The 20,120-nt window shown below is 42.5% G+C and overlaps 1 protein-coding gene across 1 annotated transcript; it reads left to right on the top strand.

Annotated features, from left to right (window-relative positions):
* The first annotated feature begins 19,207 nt into the window (after positions 1–19,207).
* Positions 19,208–19,773, top strand: LOC123108283 (zinc finger protein 3-like). Its single transcript, XM_044530105.1, has one exon. The coding sequence runs from the start codon at positions 19,235–19,237 to the stop codon at positions 19,625–19,627; it is 393 nt and encodes a 130-aa protein (XP_044386040.1). The 5' UTR covers positions 19,208–19,234; the 3' UTR covers positions 19,628–19,773.
* The last annotated feature ends 347 nt before the right edge of the window (positions 19,774–20,120 follow it).

The following is a 20,120-nucleotide window of genomic DNA, read 5'->3' as shown; positions in this document are numbered from 1 at the left end:
CGGCAACTGGCAGGAGCCATATGGTTGTCGCTTTATTGTATGCAATGCAATCGCGATGTAATGCTTTACTTTATCACTAAGCGGTAGCGATAGTCGTGGAAGCATAAGATTGGCGAGACGACAACGATGCTACGATGGAGATCAAGGTGTCGCGCCGGTGACGATGGTGATCATGACGGTGCTCCGGAGATGGAGATCACAAGCACAAGATGATGATGGCCATATCATATCACTTATATTGATTGCATGTGATGTTTATCTTTTTATGCATCTTATCTTGCTTTGATTGACGGTAGCATTATAAGATGATCTCTCAGTAAATTATCAAGAAGTGTTCTCCCTGAGTATGCACCGTTGCCAAAGTTCATCGTGCCCAGACACCACGTGATGATCGGGTGTGATAAGCTCTATGTCCATCTACAACGGGTGCAAGCCAGTTTTGCACACGCAGAATACTCGGGTTATACTTGACGAGCCTAGCATATGCAGATATGGCCTCGGAACACGGAGACCGAAAGGTCGAGCGTGAATCATATAGTAGATATGATCAACATAATGATGTTCACCATTGAAGACTAATCCATTTCATGTGATGATCGGTTATGGTTTAGTTGATTTGGATCACGTGATCACTTAGAAGATTAGAGGGATGTCTATCTAAGTGGGAGTTCTTAAGTAATATGATTAATTGAACTTTAATTTATCATGAACTTAGTCCTGGTAGTATTAGCATATCTATGTTGTGGATCAATAGCTCGCATTGTTGCTTTCATATGTTTATTTTGATATGTTCCTAGAGAAAATTGTGTTGAAAGATATTAGTAGCAATGATGCGGATTGGATCCGTTATCTGAGGTTTATCCTCATTGCTGCACAGAAGAATTATGTCCTTGATGCACCGCTAGGTGACGGGCCTATTGCAGGAGCAGATGCAGATGTTATGAACGTTTGGCTAGCTCAATATGATGACTACTTGATAGTTTAGTGCACCATGCTTAACAGCTTAGAATCGGGACTTCAAAGACGTTTTGAACGTCATGGACCATATGAGATGTTCCAGGAGTTGAAGTTAATATTTCAAGCAAATACCCGAGTTGAGAGGTATGAAGTCTCCAACAAGTTCTATAGCTAAAAGATGGAGGAGAATCGCTCAACTAGTGAGCGTGTGCTCAGATTGTCTGGGTACTACAATCGCTTGAATCAAGTGGGAGTTAATCTTCCAGATAAAATAGTGATTGACAGAATTCTCTAGTCACCATCACCAAGTTAGTAGAACTTCGTGATGAACTATAATATGCAAGGGATGACAAAAGTAATTCCCAAGCTCTTCGTGATGCTGAAATCGACGTAGGTAGAAATCAAGAAAAAACATCAAGTGTTGATGGTTAACAAGACCACTAGTTTCAAGAAAAGGGCAAAGGGAACAAGGGGAACTTCAAGAAGAACGGCAAGCAAGTTGCTGCTCAAGTGAAGAAGCCCAAGTCTGGTCCTAAGCCTGAGACTAAGTGCTTCTACTGCAAAGGGACTGGTCACTAGAAGCGGAACTACCCCAAGTGATTGGCGGATGAGAAGGATGGCAAAGTGAACATAAGTATATTTGATATACATCTTATTGATGTGTACTTTACTAAGTGTTTATAGCAACCCCTCGGTATTTGATACTAGTTCAGTTGCTAAGATTAGTAACTCGAAACGGGAGTTGCAGAATAAACAGAGACTAGTTAAGGGTGAAGTGACGATGTGTGTTGGAAGTGGTTCCAAGATTGATATGATCATCATCGCACACTCCCTATAATTTCGGGATTAGTGTTGAACCTAAATAAGTGTTATTTGGTGTTTGCGTTCAGCATGAATATGATTTGATCATGTTTATTGTAATACGGTTATTCATTTAAGTAAGAGAATAAATTGTTGTTCTGTTTACATGAATAAAACCTTATATGGTTACACACCCAATGAAAATAGTTCGTTGGATCTCGATCGTAGTGATATGCATAATCATAATATTGAAACCAAAAGATGCAAAGTTAATAATGATAGTGCAACTTATTTGTGGCACTGCCGTTTAGGTCATATTGGTGTAAAGCGCATGAAGAAACTCCATGCTGATGGACTTTTGGAATCACTTGATTATGAATCAGTTGATGCTTGCGAACCATGCCTCATGGGCAAGATGACTAAGACTCCGTTCTTTGGAACAATGGAGCGAGCAACAGATTTGTTGGAAATCATACATACTGATGTATGTGGTCCGATGAATATTGAGGCTCGCGACAGGTATCATTATTTTCTGATCTTCACAGATGATTTGAGCAGATATGAGTATATCTACTTGATGAAACATAAGTCTGAAACATTTGAAAAATTCAAAGAATTTCAGAGTGAAGTGAAAAATCATCGTAACAAGAAAATAAAGTTTCTACGATCTGATCGTAGAGAAGAGTATTTGAGTTACGAGTTTGGCCTTCAGTTAAAAACAATGTGAAATAGTTTCACTACTCACGCCACCTGGAACACCACAATGTAATAGTGTGTCCGAACGTCATAACCGTACTTTATTAGATATGGTGCGATCTATGATGTATCTTACAGATCTACCACTATCGTTTTGGGGTTATGCATTAGAGACAGCTGCATTCACGTTAAATAGGGCACCATCTAAATCCGTTGAGACGACACGGTATGAACTATGGTTTGGCAAGAAACCTAAGCTGTCGTTTCTTAAAGTTTGAGGTTGCAATGCTTATGTGAAAAAGTTTCAACCTGATAAGCTCAAACCCAAATCGAAGAAATGTGTCTTCATAGGATATCCAAAGGAAACTATTGGATACACCTTCTATCACAGATCCGAAGGCAAGACTTTTGTTGCTAAATTCGGAAACTTTCTAGAGAAGGAGTTTCTCTCAAAAGAAGTGAGTGGGAAGAAAGTAGAAAACTTGATAAGGTAATTGTACCTTCTCCCTTATTGGAAAGTAGTTCATCACAAAATCTGTTCTTGTGACTACTACACCAATTAGTGGGGAAGCTAATGATGATGATCATGTAACTTCAGATCAAGTTACTACCGAATCTCGTAGGTAAACCAGAGTGAGATCCGCACCAGAGTGGTACGATAATCCTGTTTTGGAGGTCATGTTACTTGACCATGACGAACCTATGAACTATGAGGAAGCGATGATGAGCCCAGATTCCGTGAAATGGTTAGAGGCCATGAAATCTGAGATATGATCCATGTATGAGAACAAAGTTTGGACTTTGGTTGACTTGCCCGATGATCGACAAGCAATTGAGAATAAATAGATCTTCAAGAGGAAGACGGACACTGATAGTAGTGTTACTATCTACAAAGCTAGAATTGTCGCAAAAGGTTTTCGACAAGTTCAAGGTGTTGACTACGATGAGAGCTTCTCACTCGTATCTATGCTTGAGTCTGTCCGAATCATGTTAGTAATTACCGCATTTTATGAAATCTGGCAAATGGATAAACAAAACTGCATTCCTTAATGGATTTATTAAATAAGAGTTGTATATGATGCAACCAGAAGGTTTTGTCAATCCGAAAGGTGCTAACAAAATGTGCAAGCTCCAGCGATCCATCTATGGACTGGTGCAAGCATCTCGGAGTTGGAATATACGCTTTGATGAGTTGATCAAAGCATATAGTTTTACACAGACTTGCGGTGAAGCCTGTATTTACAAGAAAGTGAGTGGGAGCACTACAGCATTTCTGATAAGTATATGTGAATGACATATTGTTGATCGGAAATAATGTAGAATTATTCTGTAAAGCATAAAGGAGTGTTTGAAAGGAGTTTTTCAAAGAAAGACTTCGGTGAAGCTGCTTACATATGGAGCTCCAAGATCTATAGAGATAGATCAAGACGCTTGATAAGTTTTTTCAATGAGTACATACCTTGACAAGATTTTGAAGTAGTTCAAAATGGAGCAGTCAAAGAAAGAGTTCTTGCCTGTATTACAAGGTGTGAAGTTGAGTAAGACTCAAAGCCTGACCACGGCAGAAGATAGAAAGAGAATGAAAGTCATTCCCTATGCCTTGGCCATAGGTTCTATAAAGTATGTCATGTTGTATACCAGATCTATTGTATACCCTGCACTGATTTGGCAAGGGAGTACAATAGTGATCTAGGAGTAGATCACTGGACAGCGGTCAGAATTATCCTTAGTGAAATAAGGATATGTTTCTCGATTATGGACGTGACAAAAAGGTTCGTCGTAAAGGTTACGCAATCTAGATGACTCTAAGTCTCGGTCTAGATACATATTGAAAGTGGGAGCAATTAGCTAGAGTAGCTCCATGTAGAGCATTGTTGACATAGAAATTTGTAAAATACATATGGATCTGAATATGGCAGACCCGTTGACTAAGATTCTCTCACAAGCAAACCCTTTGGGTGTTGGTCACATGGCGATGTGAACTATGGGTGTTAATCACATGATGATGTGAACTATCAATGTTAATCACATGGTGATGTGATCTAGATTATTGACTCTAGCGCAAGTGGGAGACTGAAGGAAATATGCCCTAGAGGCAATAATAAAGTTATTATTTATTTCCTTATATCATGATAAATGTTTATTATTCATGCTAGAATTGTATTAACCGGAAACATAATACATGTGTGAATACATAGACAAACAGAGTGTCACTAGTATGCCTCTACTTGACTAGCTTGTTAATCAAAGATGGTTATGTTTCCTAACCATGGACAAAAGAGTTGTTATTTGATTAACGGGATCACATCATTAGATGAATGATTTGATTGACATGACCCATTCCATTAGCTTAGCACCCGATCGTTTAGTATGTTGCTATTGCTTTCTTCATGACTTATACATGTTCCTATGACTATGAGATTATGCAACTCCCGTTTGCCGGAGGAACACTTTGTGTGCTACCAAACGTCACAACGTAACTGGGTGATTATAAAGGAGCTCTACAGGTGTCTCCAAAGGTACATGTTGGGTTGGCGTATTTCGAGATTAGGATTTGTCACTCCGATTGTCGGAGAGGTATCTCTGGGCCCTCTCGGTAATGCACATCACTTAAGCCTTGCAAGCATTGCAACTAATGAGTTAGTTGCGGGATGATGTATTACAGAACGAATAAAGAGACTTGCCGGTAACGAGATTGAACTAGGTATTGGATACCGACGATCGAATCTCGGGCAAGTAAAATACCGATGACAAAGGGAACAACGTATGTTGTTATGCGGTCTGGCCGATAAAGATCTTCATAGAATATGTAGGAGCCAATATGGGCATCCAGGTCCCGCTTTGGTTATTGACCGGAGATGTGTCTCAGTCATGTCTGCATTGTTCTCGAACCGTAGGGTCCGCACGCTTAACGTTACGATGACAGTTATTGTGAGTTTATGCATTTTGATGTACCGAAGTTAGTTCGGAGTCCCGGATGTGATCACGGACATGAGAGGAGTCTCGAAATGGTCGAGACATAAAGATTGATATATTGGAAGCCTATGTTTGGATATCGGAAGTGTTCCGGGTGAAATCGAGATTTTACCGGAGTACCGGGAGGTTACCTGAACCCCCCGGGAGCTATATGGGCGTTAGTGGGCTTTAGTGGAAAGGAGAAAGGGGCAGCCCAAGGTGGGCTGCGCGCCTCCCCCCTCCCCTAGTCCTATTAGGACAAGGAGAGGTGGCCGGCCCCCCCCTCTCTCTTTCCCCCTCGGGGAATCCTATTCCAACTAGGATTGGGGGGAGTCCTACTCCCGGTAGGAGTAGGACTCCTCCTGCGCCCTCCTCCTGGCCGGCCGCCCCCTCCCCCTTGGATCCTTTATATACGGGGGCAGGGGGGCACCTCTAGACACACAAGTTGATCCTTGAGATTGTTCCTTAGCCGTGTGCGGTGCCCCCTGCCACCATATTCCACCTCGATCATATTGTAGCGGTGCTTAGGCGAAGCCCTGTGATAGTAGAACATCAAGATCGTCACCATGCCGTCGTGCTGATGGAACTCCTCCCCGATGCTTTGCTGGATCGGAGCCCGGGGATCGTCATCGAGTTGTACATGTGCTAAGAACTCGGAGGTGCCGGAGTAACGGTGCTTGGATCGGTCGGATCGGGAAAACGTACGACTACTTCCTCTACGTTGCGTCAACGCTTCCGCAGTCGGTCTGCGTGGGTACGTAGACAACACTCTCCCCTCTCGTTGCTATGCACCACCATGATCTTGCATGTGCGTAGGAAATTTTTTGAAATTACTGCATTCCCCAACATGTTTTACTATGGCGCACAGGGTGGAGAGGTCAAGGACAAGAAGAAAAAGGACGACAGGCCCGCCTTCGGCCATAAGACCGACTTCTGCTGCATCCAGCAACCGAGTGATTCTCTTAATGATGGATTCTATGTCCTACACCATATGCTGGAGTACAGACGGGATCACCAGAACCTTCGCATGTCACCTAGATCCGGCGATGCCCATATTCTGCAATGGTCAAAGAACTTAGGAGATATCGAGGATCATCGACTTCGAGCTGAGTTGTATCACATCGAGCGCGAACTTGCCCAAATCATCATGAAGGAGGTTGTTGAAAAAATAGGGATGTTCTACGAAGAAGGACAAATGTCGCGGGAAGATGTTCGAACACGCGTAGCCGCTCAGCGTCTCTACCTGAAGCCTTTCACTAAGCTCGGGGACTATATCCCTGACTTGGATGGATGGCATGACATGGAGTGATTGTCGATATATGACAATGTGTCCGTTTAGTCCATACTATCTGTATGATGAAACTTTGAATTATGCACGACGAAACTTTATTTGTGATGTAATTAAACCGTCCTCCTCGACTAGCGAAGATCACTCTAGTTAGGGCATTTTGGGTACGATGAACTTTGTTATTTATGCTTATGATATGTTGCTTCTATTTTTGCCAAGTCTGTCTCTTTATGTTGCTCAACTATATATGTTGCATATCATCGATTCATGTGACGATGCAGGTGTATAGATCATCAATGGCGAAGAAGTGTTATGCCAGGAGTATACGACGAGTGGCCGGAATGTCAGTCCCAGGTGTACCGGTTTTCCGGTTTCTGAGCGACAGCCAGTAGTTAGTTTAGGTTCATGCAAAGTGATAGCTCTTCTCGCGTATATCATTGTTTAGATGGATGACGATGTAGTTGCAAGTAATCAAGATTTGTATCGCTATTTTCAAGATGATGACGAGAGACCACTTTGTGTTGGATGATGATTATGATGATGACATGATTTGATGAGACTATTTTTATGTGATGTCTACTACACAACCTTCTTCTCGTAGATGTTGTTGGGCCTCCAAGTGCAGAGGTATGTAGGACAGTAGCAAATTTTCCTCAAGTGGATGACCTAAGGTTTATCAATCCGTAGGAGGCGTAGGATGAAGATGGTCTCTCTCAAGCAACCCTGCAACCAAATAACAAAGAGTCTCTTGTGTCCCCAACACACCCAATACAATGGTAAATTGTATAGGTGCACTAGTTCGGCAAAGAGATGGTGATACAAGTGCACTATGGATAGTAGATAATGGTTTTTGTAATCTGAAAATATAAAAACAGCAAGGTAACTAATGATAAAAGTGAGCACAAACGGTATTGCAATGCTAGGAAACAAGGCCTAGGGTTCATACTTTCACTAGTGCAAGTCCTCTGAAATAATAACATAATTGGATCTCATAACTATCCCTCAACATGCAACAAAGAGTCACTCCAAAGTCACTAATAGCGGAGAACAAACGAAGAGATTATGGTAGGGTACGAAACCACCTCAAAGTTATTATTTCCAATCAATCCATTGGGCTATTCCTATAAGTGTCACAAACAGCCCTAGAGTTCGTACTAGAATAACAGCTTAAGACACAAATCAACCAAAATCCTAATGTCACCTAGATACTCCAATGTCACCTCAAGTATCCGTGGGTATAATTATACGATATGCATCACACAATTTCATATTCATCTATTCAACCAACACATAGAACCAAAAAGAGTGCCCCAAAGTTTCTACCGGAGAATCATGACAAAAACGTGTGCCAACCCATATGCATAGGTTCATGGGCGGAACCCGCAAGTTGATCACCAAAACATACATCAAGTGGATCACGTGATATCCCATTGTCACCACAGATACGCACGGCAAGACATACATCAAGTGTTCTCAAATCTTTAAAGACTCAATTTGATAAGATAACTTCAAAGGGGAAACTCAATCCATCACAAGAGAGTAGAGGGGGAGGAGAAACATAAGATCCAACTATAATAGCAAAGCTCGCGATACATCAAGATCGTGCCAAATCAAGAACACGAGAGAGAGAGAGAGATTAAACACATAGCTACTGGTACATACCCTCAACCCCGAGGGAGAACTACTCCCTCCTCATCATGGAGAGCATCGGGATGATGAAGATGGCCACCAGAGAGGGATTGCCCCCTCCAGCAGGGTGCCAGAACGGGTCTAGATAGGTTTTCGGTGGCTACGGAGGCTTCTGTCGGCGGAACTCCCGATCTATTGTGCTCCCCGATCGTTTTAAGGTATATGGAGATATATAGGAGGAAGAAGTATGTCAGGGGGGCCACGAGGGGCCCACGAGGGTGTAGGGTGCACCCAGGGGGGTAGGCGCGCCCCCTGCCTCGTGGCTTTCTTGACGTGGACTCCAAGTCTCCCGGGTTGCTTTCCTTCCAAAAATAAGTTCCATGAAGTTTCAGGTCAATTGGACTCCGTTTGATTTTCCTTTTCTGCGATACTCTAAAACAAGGTAAAAACAGAAAGTGGCACTGGGCTCAGGTTAATAGGTTAGTCCCAAAAATCATATAAAGTAGCATATAAATGCATATAAAACATCCAAGGTTGATAATATAATAGCATGGAAAAATAAAAAATTATAGATACGTTGGAGACGTATCAACATCCCCAAGCTTAATTACTGCTCGTCCTCGAGTAGGTAAACGATAAAAACAGAATTTTTGATGTGGAATGCTACCTAACATATTTCTCTAAGTAATTCTTCTTTATTGTGGCAAGAATATCCAGATCCATAAGATTCAAGACAAAAGTTTAATATTGACATAGAAACAATAATACTTCAAGCATACTAACGAAGCAATCACGTCTTCTCAAAATAACATGGCCAAAGAAAGTTCATCCCTACAAAATCATATAGTTTGGTCATGCTCCATTTTCGTCACACAAGAATGCTCTCATCATGCACAACCCCGATGACAAGCCAAGCAATTGTTTCATACTTTAGTAATCTCAAACTTTTTTCAACTTTCACGCAATACATGAGCGTGAGCCATGGATATAGCACTATGGGTGGATTAGAATATAATGAGGGGGTTATGTGGAGAAGACAAAAAGGAGAAAGTCTCACATCGACGTGGCTAATCAATGGGCTATGGAGATCCCCATCAATTGATGTCAATGCCAGGAGTAGGGATTGCCATGGAACGGATGCACTAGAGCTATAAATGTATGAAATCTCAACAAAAGAAACTAAGTGGGTGTGCATCCAACTTGCTTGCTCACGAAGACCTAGGGCACTTGAGGAGGCCCATTGTTGGAATATACAAGCCAAGTTCTATAATGAAAATTTCCCACTAGTATATGAAAGTGACAACACAAGAGACTCTCTATCATAAAGATCATGGTGCTACTTTGAAGCACAACTGTGGAAAAAGGATAGTAGCATTATCCCTTTTATTTTTTTTATTTTTTATTTGGCCTTTCCTTTTTTATTTGGCCTTTCTTTTTTTTGGGTCTTCCCTTTTGGGGGGGGGGACAATGCTCTATGAATGATGATCATCACACTTCTATTTACTTACAACTCAAGAATTACAACTTGATACTTAGAACAAGATATGACTCTATATGAATGCCTCCGGTGGTGTACCGGGATATGCAATGAACCAAGAGTGACATGTATGAAATAATTATGAACGGTGGCTTTGCCACAAATACTATGTCAACTACATGATCATGCTAAGCAATATGACAATGATGATGCGTGTCATAATAAACGGAACAGTGGAAAGTTGCATGGCAATATATCTCGGAATGGCTATGGAAATGCCATAATAGGTAGGTATGGTGGCTGTTTTGAGGAAGATATAAGGAGATTTATGTGTGACAGAGCGTATCATATCATGGGGTTTGGATGCGCCGCCGAAGTTTGCACCAACTCTCAATGTGAGAAAGGGCAATGCACGGTACCGAAGAGGCTAGCAATGATGGAAGGGTAAGAGTGCGTATAATCCATGGACTCAACATTAGTCATAAAGAACTCATATACTTATTGCCAAAATCTACAAGTCATCAAAAACCAACCACTACGCGCATGCTCCTAGGGGATAGATTGGTAGGAAAAGACCATCGCTCGTCCCCGACCGCCACTCATAAGGAAGACAGTCAAATAACACCTCATGTTTCAAATTTGTTACACAACGTTTACCATACGTGCATGCTATAGGACTTGCAAACTTCAACACAAGTACTTATGAAATTCACAACTACTCAACTAGCATGACTTTGATATTATTACCTCCATATCTCAAAACCATCATCAAGCATCAAACTTCTCTTAGTATTCAAAACACTCATAGGATTTTTTTTACTAATCTTGAATACCTAGCATATTAGGATTATTTAAGAAAATTACAATGATATTTAAGAGTCTAAAAATAATCTAAGTGAAGCATGAGAGATCAATAATTTCTATAAAACAAATCCACCACCGTGCTCTAAAAGATATAAGTGAAGTACTAGAGCAAATGACAAACTACTCCAAAAGATATAAGTGAAGATCAATGAGTACTTGAATAATTATGCAACCATGTGAAGACTCTCTAACATTTAATAATTTCAGATCTTGGTATTTTATTCAAGAAGCAAGCAAAACTAAATAAAATGAATTGATGCTCCAAGCAAAACACATATCATGTGGTGAATAAAAATATAGCTCCAAGTAAAGTTACCGATGAACGAAGACGAAAGAGGGGATGCCTTCTGGGGCATCCCCAAGCTTAGGATCTTGGTTGTCCTTGAATATTACCTTGGGGTGCCTTGGGAATCCCCAAGCTTAGGCTCTTTCCACTCCTTATTCCATAGTCCATCGAATCTTTACCCAAAACTTGAAAACTTCACAACACAAAACTTAACAAAAAACTTGTAAGCTCCGTTAGTATAAGAAAATAAATCACCACTTATGTACTGTTGTGAACTCATTATAAATTCATATTGGTGTAATATCTACTGTATTCCAACTTATCTATGGTTCATACCCTCCGACACTACTCATAGATTCACCAAAATAAGCAAACAACACATCAAAAACAGAATCTGTCAAAAACAGAACAGTCTGTAGTAATCTGGACCAAACGTATACTTATGGAACTCATAAAATTCTCAAATAAATCGCTTGACGTGAGTAATTTATCTATTAATCATCTTCAAAAATAATTAACTAAATATCACCCACCAATAAAAACTGGCAGCAATTCTCGTGAGCACTAAAGTTTCTGTTTTTTACAGCATGATCGCAAAGACTTTCCCCATGTCTTCCCAAAGGTTCTACTTGGCACAAACACCAATTAAACACATAAAACCACATCTAAAGATAGGCTAGATGAATTATTTATTACTAAACAGGAACATAAAGCAAGGAACAAAAATAAAATTGGGTTGCCTCCCAACAAGCGCTATCATTTAACGCCCCTAGCTAGGCATGATGATTTCAATGATGCTCACATAAAAGATTAGAATTGAAACATAAAGAGAGCATCATGAAGAATATGACTAGCACATTTAAGTCTAACCCTCTTCCTATGCATAGGGATTTTGTGAGCAAACAACTCATGGGAACAATAATCAACTTGCATAGGAAGGTAAAACAAGCATAACTTCAAAACTTTAAGCACATAGAGAGGAAACTTGATACTATTGCAATTCCTACAAGCATATATTCCTCCCTCATAATAATTTTCAGTAGAATAATGGATGAATTCAACAATATAACCAGTACCTAAAGCATTCTTTTCATGATCTACAAGCATAGAAAATTTACTACTCTCCACATAAGCAAGCTTCTTCTCATTCGGAATAGTGGAAGTATCATAAGAAACTCGAATACTATAAATTGTTCCCACATTAAAAGAGTAATGTACAGAAAAAGGGTAATCATAATCATGACAAGTTTTATAAATATAACCATCACTACTTTTTATAGCATAAGTATCATCACAATAATCATCATAGGTAGGAGGCATGCTATCATCATTATAAATTTGCATATCAAAACTTGGGAGACTAAAAATATCGTATATAGCTTCCCCAAGCTTGGGACAAACATTAATTGCAGCAAATATATTCTCAAAAACATCATCTTCATCAAACATAGCATCCCCAAGCTTGGGCCTTTTCATATCATAAGCATAATCACTCGCATCATTAATAGTATGGATAGCACCAATAGTATAGCAATTATCATATTCTTCCAAGCAAGTGCCAAAAAGATTTTCAAGATCATAAAAAGTATCATTATCTTCCACAATTATATTTTCATGAGGCACAATAGTAATATGAGCAGCATTATTTGTGAGAGATATCTTTTTACCTCTCTTCCTTTTTCTTTTCTTCTTCTTCACCACATCATGTGTGGGTTCAATCCTCTTTTTGGAGCTCCTTATTAATGAGATTGGTTGAATAAGAGGCTCCTCCTCGTTACCTGATTCATCATAAGAAATAATAGAAGGGTATTGGGAAGTCTCTTCCCTTTCGTTAGTATTCTCTTCATCCTCTATTTGTTTTCTTTTCTTTATGTAATTGGCAATATAAGGATTTTCAATGCAATTCACCGCACAATACATATAAATTTCCTCTAGATCAAATCCAAGAAGTTTATAATGGGCAAATTCTGGAAGATAGTTAGCTATACGTTTCATTTCTTCGTAGCCCATAAGAAAACTAAGTTCATTATAATGTGCAAGGGAAATCAAGTCATCACAATTTTTGGACACGATTAGATCATGAAACAATTTGCATCAGATAGCTAAATGACCCTGTTCATTGCAAAGTCCACAAGTACGGCCAAGAAAATTTAAATTTTCAGCACAATCATCTAGCCTTTCTTGCAACAATTTAGTTTCTAAGTACTTATGCCTCTTGCAATATCTATCTTCCCTATTTGGTGTGTACTTACAAACCAAATGCACTCCACAAAAATTGACATGTTTATAGGAGACATTTTCATCATAACTAGTGCAATCATCATTAGTACCATGGATATTCAAGGAGTTCATACTAACAACATTGCAATCATGCTCATCATTCAAATATTTAGTGCCAAACATTTTAATACATTCTTCTTCTAACACTTTGGCACAATTTTCCTTTCCATCATACTTACGAAAGATATTAAAAAGACGAAGCGTATGAGGCAAACTTAATTCCATTTTTTGTAATTTTCTTTTATAAATTAAACTAGTGCTAAAACAAGAAACAAAGAGACTTGATTGCAAGATCTAAATATATACCTTCAAGCACTCACCTCCCCGGCAACGGCGCCAGAAAAGAGCTTGATATCTACTACACAACCTTCTTCTTGTAGACGTTGTTGGGCCTCTAAGGCCTAGGGTTCATACTTTCACTAGTGCAAGTCCTCTCAACAATAATAAAATAATTGGATCATATAACTATCCCTCAACATGCAACAAAGAGTCACTCCAAAGTCACTAATAGTGGAGAACAAACGAAGAGATTATGGTAGGGTACGAAACCACCTCAAAGTTATTCTTTCCAATCAATCCGTTGGGCTATTCCTACAAGTGTCACAAATAGCCCTAGAGTTCGTACTAGAATAACACCTTAAGACACAAATCAACCAAAACCCTAATGTCACCTAGATACTCCAATGTCACCTCAAGTATCGGTGGGTATGATTATACGATATGCATCACACAATCTCAGATTCATCTATTCAACCAACACATAGAACCTCAAAGAGTGCCCCAAAGTTTCTACCGGAGAATCACGACGAAAACGTGTGCCAACCCATATGCATAGGTTCATGGGCGGAACCCGCAAGTTGATCACCAAAACATACATCAAGTGAATCACGTGATATCCCATTGTCACCACAGATACGCACGGGAAGACATACATCAAGTGTTCTCAAATCTTTAAAGACTCAATCCAATAAGATAACTTCAAAGGGGAAACTCAATCCATCACAAGAGAGTAGAGGGGGAGGAGAAACATAAGATCCAACTATAATAACAAAGCTCGCGATACGTCAAGATCGTGCCAAATCAAGAACACGAGAGAGAGAGAGAGAGAGAGAGAGAGAGAGAGAGAGAGATCAAACACATAGCTACTGATACATACCCTCAGCCCCGAGGGAGAACTACTCCCTCCTCGTCATGGAGAGCACCGGGATGATGAAGATTGCCACCGGAGAGGGATTGCCCCCTCCGACAGGGTGCCAGAACGGGTCTAGATTGGTTTTCGGTGGCGACGGAGGCTTCTGTCGGCGGAACTCCCGATCTATTGTGCTCCCCGGTCGTTTTAGGGTATATGGAGATATATAGGAGGAAGAAGTACGTCAAGTGGGCCATGAGGGTGGAGGGCGCGCCCCCTTGCCTCGTGGCTTCCTTGTTGCTTTCTTGACGTGGACTCCAAGTCTCCCGGGTTGCTTTCCTTCCAAAAATAAGTTCCGTGAAGTTTCAGGTCAATTGGACTCCATTTGATTTTCCTTTCTGCGATACTCTAAAACAAGGTAAAAACAGAAAGTGGCACTGGGCTCTGGGTTAATAGGTTAGTCCCAAAAATCATATAAAATAGCATATAAATACATATAAAACATCCAAGGTTGATAATATAATAGCATGGAATAATCAAAAATTATAGATACGTTGGAGACATATCAGTATGTATATGCTATGATTACATTTGTATGTGTATCATATGTTAAAGATTATTGTATAAAGCCTATTCAAATACAAAAACAAAAATGCAGAAAAAACTACTAAAATTAGCAGTAGCGAGTGGAGAAAAGTTAGCAGCAGCGCCACAGCAGCAGTAGCGCGTCCAGGCAAAGCGCGCTAGAGCTATTAGCAGTAGCGAGTTTCCACAAAGCGCGCTGCTGTTACACTTGTATAGCAGTAGCGCGGGTGTGCACGCGCTACTGCTACGGGTTAGCTGTAGCGCGTCATTAGTAGCGTCGGTCCCTGCGCTACTGATATACCTAGAACCCGCGCTGCTGCTAGCCTTTTCCCTAGTAGTGATAAAGATTCTCTACAGGTGTCTCAGATGGTGTTTGTTGAGTTGGCATAGGTCAAGATTAGGATTTTTCACCCCATGTATCGGAGAGGTATCTCTGGGCCCTCTCGGTAATGCACATCACTATAAGCCTTGCAAGCAATGTGACTAATGAGTTGGTTGCGGGATGATGCATTACGGAATGAGTAAAGAGACTTGCCGGTAACGAGATTAAACTAGGTATTGAGATACCGACAATCGAATCTCGGGCAAGTAACATACCGATGACAAAGGGAACAACATATGTTGTTATGCGGTTTGACCGATAAAGATCTTCATAGAATATGTAGGAACAAATATGAACATCCAGGTTCCGCTATTGGTTATTGACCGGAAGTGAGTCTCGTTCATGTCTACATAGTTCTCGAACTCGTAGGGTCCGCGCACTTAACGTTCGATGACGATCGGTATTATGAGTTTATGTGTTTTGATGTACCAAAGGTAGTTCGGAGTCCTGGATGTGATCACAGACATGACGAGGAGTCTCGAAATGGTCGAGACATAAAGATCGATATATTGGAAGGCTATGTTTGGACATTGGAATGATTCTGGATGAGCTCGGGTATTTACCGGAGTACCAGGGGGTTACCGGAACCCCCCGGGGAGTCAATGGGCCTTATTGGGCCTTACTAGGAGAGAGGAGGAGGCGGCTAGGTGGAGGGCGCGCCCCCCAAGCCCAATCCGAATTGGGTGGGGGGTCACCACCCCCCCCCTTTCCTTCCCTCTCTCTCCATGTTCCTTCTTCTCCTACTCCTAGTAGGAAGGGGGAAAGCTAGTCCTACTGGGAGTAGGACTCCCCCCTTGGGCCCGCCCTATGAGGGCCAGCCCTCCCCTCCTCCACTCCTTTATATACGGGGGAGGGGGCACCCATAGACACACAAGTTGATTGTTTAGCCGTGTGCGGTGCCCCCTCCACAGAATTCCACCTCGGTCATATCGTTGTAGTGCTTAGGCGAAGCTCTGCGTCGGTAACTTCATCATCACCGTCATCAGGCCGTCGTGCTGACGAAACTCTCCCTCGGCCTCAACTGGATCAAGATTACGAGTGACGTCACTGAGCTGAACGTGTGCAGATCGCGGAGGTGCCGTGCGTTCGGTACATGATCGGTTGGATCGCGAAGACGTTCGACTACATCAACCACGTTTCATAACGCTTCCGCTTTCGGTCTACGAGGGTGCGTAGACATACTCTTACCCTCTCTTTGATATGCATCACCTAGATGGATCTTGCGTGTGCGTAGGATTTTTTTTGAAATTACTGCATGCCCCAACAGATGACAACACTCCTGTGGACTAATCATGCGTCCTAGTTTTCTCAAGTACACATTGTGTGGCCCAAGACGGTTAGGCCTTCCCTCCATGCGAAAAAGATCGAAGACGGAGTTTCCGATATTTTTTATTCCTTTGGTCGTAGGATATCCGTACTATTAAGAGGGAATCCACATCGGAAGGTATTGGGTGAATCACTACACGTACACATTCCTTGCACCCACCATATACCCTTCGTTCGAGGAGAGAGTGATTCCCAAAAGTCCTCTGTGACTGTGCAGTTTTGCTCATGGCGGTAGTACCGCTCTCTTGGGCGGTTGTACCGCTAGCATGCAGCTTCGGTCAAACCACCGCTCCAACTACCGCTCAGGGGTGAACCCTTCTGTACCTGGTACAGTGGTAGACCAGTGGTGGAATGGAAGTTTCGGTTTGTCTTGACTAACCGGTACTACCGGTGTTCAGGGCGGTAGAACCGCCTGGAACTCCACCGCCCAGGGATTGCTGGTCCAGCGGTAGCTCCGGCCCAACCACCGCTCTACCGGTCTAGGGTGAAACCTTCTGGCTGTGAAGCGGTTGTCGAGCGGTGGTGGAACAGTACTTCCAGTGTATTTCGATATACCGGTACTACCGGTGGCCCCTTCGGAAGTACCGCCCTAGTGCCCGAGCAAGGGTTTCCCGCATTCACCGGTTGTACCGGTGATCTTTGCGGAAGTACAACTCCTATGGGTTTCTGCGCATAACGGTTGTATCTGAGGGGACCCTATTTAAGGAGGTGCTTCTCCTACCGCCCACCCGACTTTTTCCTCTCTCTCTCTCCTCCAGTAATGCCTTTGAAGCTCTCTTGCCCGATCTCTCTCTCTAGCCACTCAAACTCGTTGATTTGCTAGGGATTGAAGGAGGAGACCTAGATCTACACTCTCACCAAAGGAAACTTGTTTCCCCCATACCCTCTTGTGTGGATTTTGTTACTCTTGGGTGCTTGGACACCCTAGACGGAAGAGGTCACTTCGGAGCCACATTCCATTGTGGTGAAGCTCCGAGGTTTCATTGGGAGCCTCCAATTAAGTTGTGGAGAGAGCCTCAACCTTGTTTATAAAGGTCCGGTTGCCGCCTTCAAGGGCACCAATAGTGGAATCACGACATCTCGCATTGTGCGAGGACGTGAGGAGAATACGGTGGCCCTAGTGGCTTCTTGGGGAGCATTGTGCCTCCACACCGCTTCAGCGGAGATGTACTTCCCCTCAAAAGGGAAGAACTTCCGTAATGCATCCTCGGCTTCACTCTTGGTTATCTCGTACCTTTACTTGTGCAAGCTTATATTGTGTTGCATCTCCTGCTTGCTTGTGTGCTCGTTGTTGTTGCATCATATAGGTTGCTCATCTAGTTGCATATCTAGACAACCTACTTTGATGCAAAGTTTATGGTAAAGAAAAGCTAAAAGTTGTTAGTTGCCTATTCACCCCCCCTGTAGTCAACTATATCGATCCTTTCAAACGTGCTTCAATGATATCTGGTGTTCAGGAGGCTTTGCAATGGGGAATCACCGCCGTGCAATTACACCATCAACGGTCGGGGTACAACATGGGATACTATCTTGCCGACGGTATCTAACCTAAGTGGGCGGCGTTTGTGAAGACCATATCCAAACCGCATGGCAATAAACAGAGCCACTTTGCAACCATGCATGAAGCGGCTGGGAAGGATGTAGAGAGGGCATTTGGTGTGCTTCAAACTCGTTGGGGAATTGTGCGGAGCACTGCAATGATGTGGGAATCAGAAACTTTATGACAACTGATGACATGTTGTGTTATTCTGCGCAATATAATTGTCAAGGATGAGGGTGATGCTGTAGCCCAAACCCATGATTTCAAAGCACCTGGAAAACAGGTTGAAATCCTGAAAAATCAAGATGCGGCTCAGCTTATGAACTTTTTACAGATGCATTAGAATTTTCGAGATCATCATGTGCACACGCAGCTACTCAATGATCATGTCGAGCACATGTGGACAACTAAGGAGTTAATGCTTGAGTTGTGCACTTAAAATAAATTTTATGTAACACTAGCTATGCTCTGTACCAACATTTACTATTTACGTGCGACATTGTCTTTTATAATCGACGTGTATGAATTTGCATGGATTTAAGAGTCCGGATTTGAGATATGTGGATACCAAAGGAAAATATGAGAACTTGTCTGAATGCGCCCGCATGCATTTCCGGTCGCGTTCTCGAACATATAAGGGTCAGATTTGTTAAGTCCGGCTGTAGATGCTCTTGGTACTTAGGAACCGAGTGAGTATAGTATAGCGAGGGCTAAGTCTGTCGGTTAAAACACTAGAGTACAATACTGGCGACACGAGTCAGCCTCACGCGCTTGGCCCGTTCCGGCCGTATTTGGATGGTCTGGCCAGGTGCTCTCTTCCGTCGCCACAGACGTAGCAAATGGCTGCAAATGTGCGCAACGTCCCACACCACGCCGGCTCCATTAACCTGATCGCGAGGAACAGTGACGTCTGGAGCACCGGTTAGGTGAGGCACGTGCTGGTGCTGGCTACAGCATTCAATATCATTTGCCCAGCGCCTCAAATTTCATTCGCAACTCATTTGCACAGTCACCGGTCTGTACTGTACCTGGGAGTATAATGGAACAGCCAAACAGTGAGAAGGATGAGCACGAGCTCAGCCTTGACCTCACCCTCCGCGTGAGCTCGGCAGCTGAGGCGGAGCAGGGCGGCTTCTTCCTCTGCGTCTACTGCGACCGCAAGTTCCGCAGCTCGCAGGCGCTTGGTGGCCACCAGAACGCGCACAAGCACGAGCGCAGCCTCGCCCACCGCCGGCGGGAGATGGCCGCCGCCACGGGTGCACACGGGGCCGGAACGCGCGCGCATGCGGCGCAGGACGAGAGGCCCAGGTATGTTTCCGCCGGTGATTTCGTCGAGCCTTCCGCTGGGAAGGCGGGGAGGACGGAGGCAAGTCCGTGGAAGGTTGCTGCTGCTCCCATGACTGATGATGTGGACCTGTCGCTCAGGCTATGATCGATCTCTTCTTCTAGCTAGTTGAGTTTCTCTCATGGAATTCCGACCTGCGCGCGCGTCGCGCCGTATTTTGGGCTCCTATTTCTTGTGTATTCTCCGATCAATCTGACTGAATGTACTTACCGAAATTTTCTTCAAATATATGTGTGCCGTCAAATATACTACTCTCTTCGTTTCATAATATAAGAGCTTTTTTTTTTGTGGGTACCATAATATAAGAGCTTGACACTGCACATTAGTGTACGAAATGGCTGTCCCTGTCTGTCCAGCGTCCTTTCATGTGTCAAAAATAGAAGTGAAGTAAAATAAAATAATGCAAAGCAAGGAATGCAGGTGCCTTTTAACGTTAATTGAAGTATATACATCTTGATGGATTCACAATGAATCGCCCGGAATGGTACTTTGACTGACGTTTTCTGTTGTAGGCTCAGTTTGTGGTTGTTGAACTGTGTTGTGTAGTGTTTACTTTATAATCTGCCATAGGTAAATGGCC

This window comes from Triticum aestivum, chromosome 5A (genome assembly GCF_018294505.1).
Source record: "Triticum aestivum cultivar Chinese Spring chromosome 5A, IWGSC CS RefSeq v2.1, whole genome shotgun sequence".
Lineage (NCBI taxonomy): Eukaryota > Viridiplantae > Streptophyta > Magnoliopsida > Poales > Poaceae > Triticum > Triticum aestivum.
This window is presented reverse-complemented; position numbering and strand designations above follow the sequence as displayed.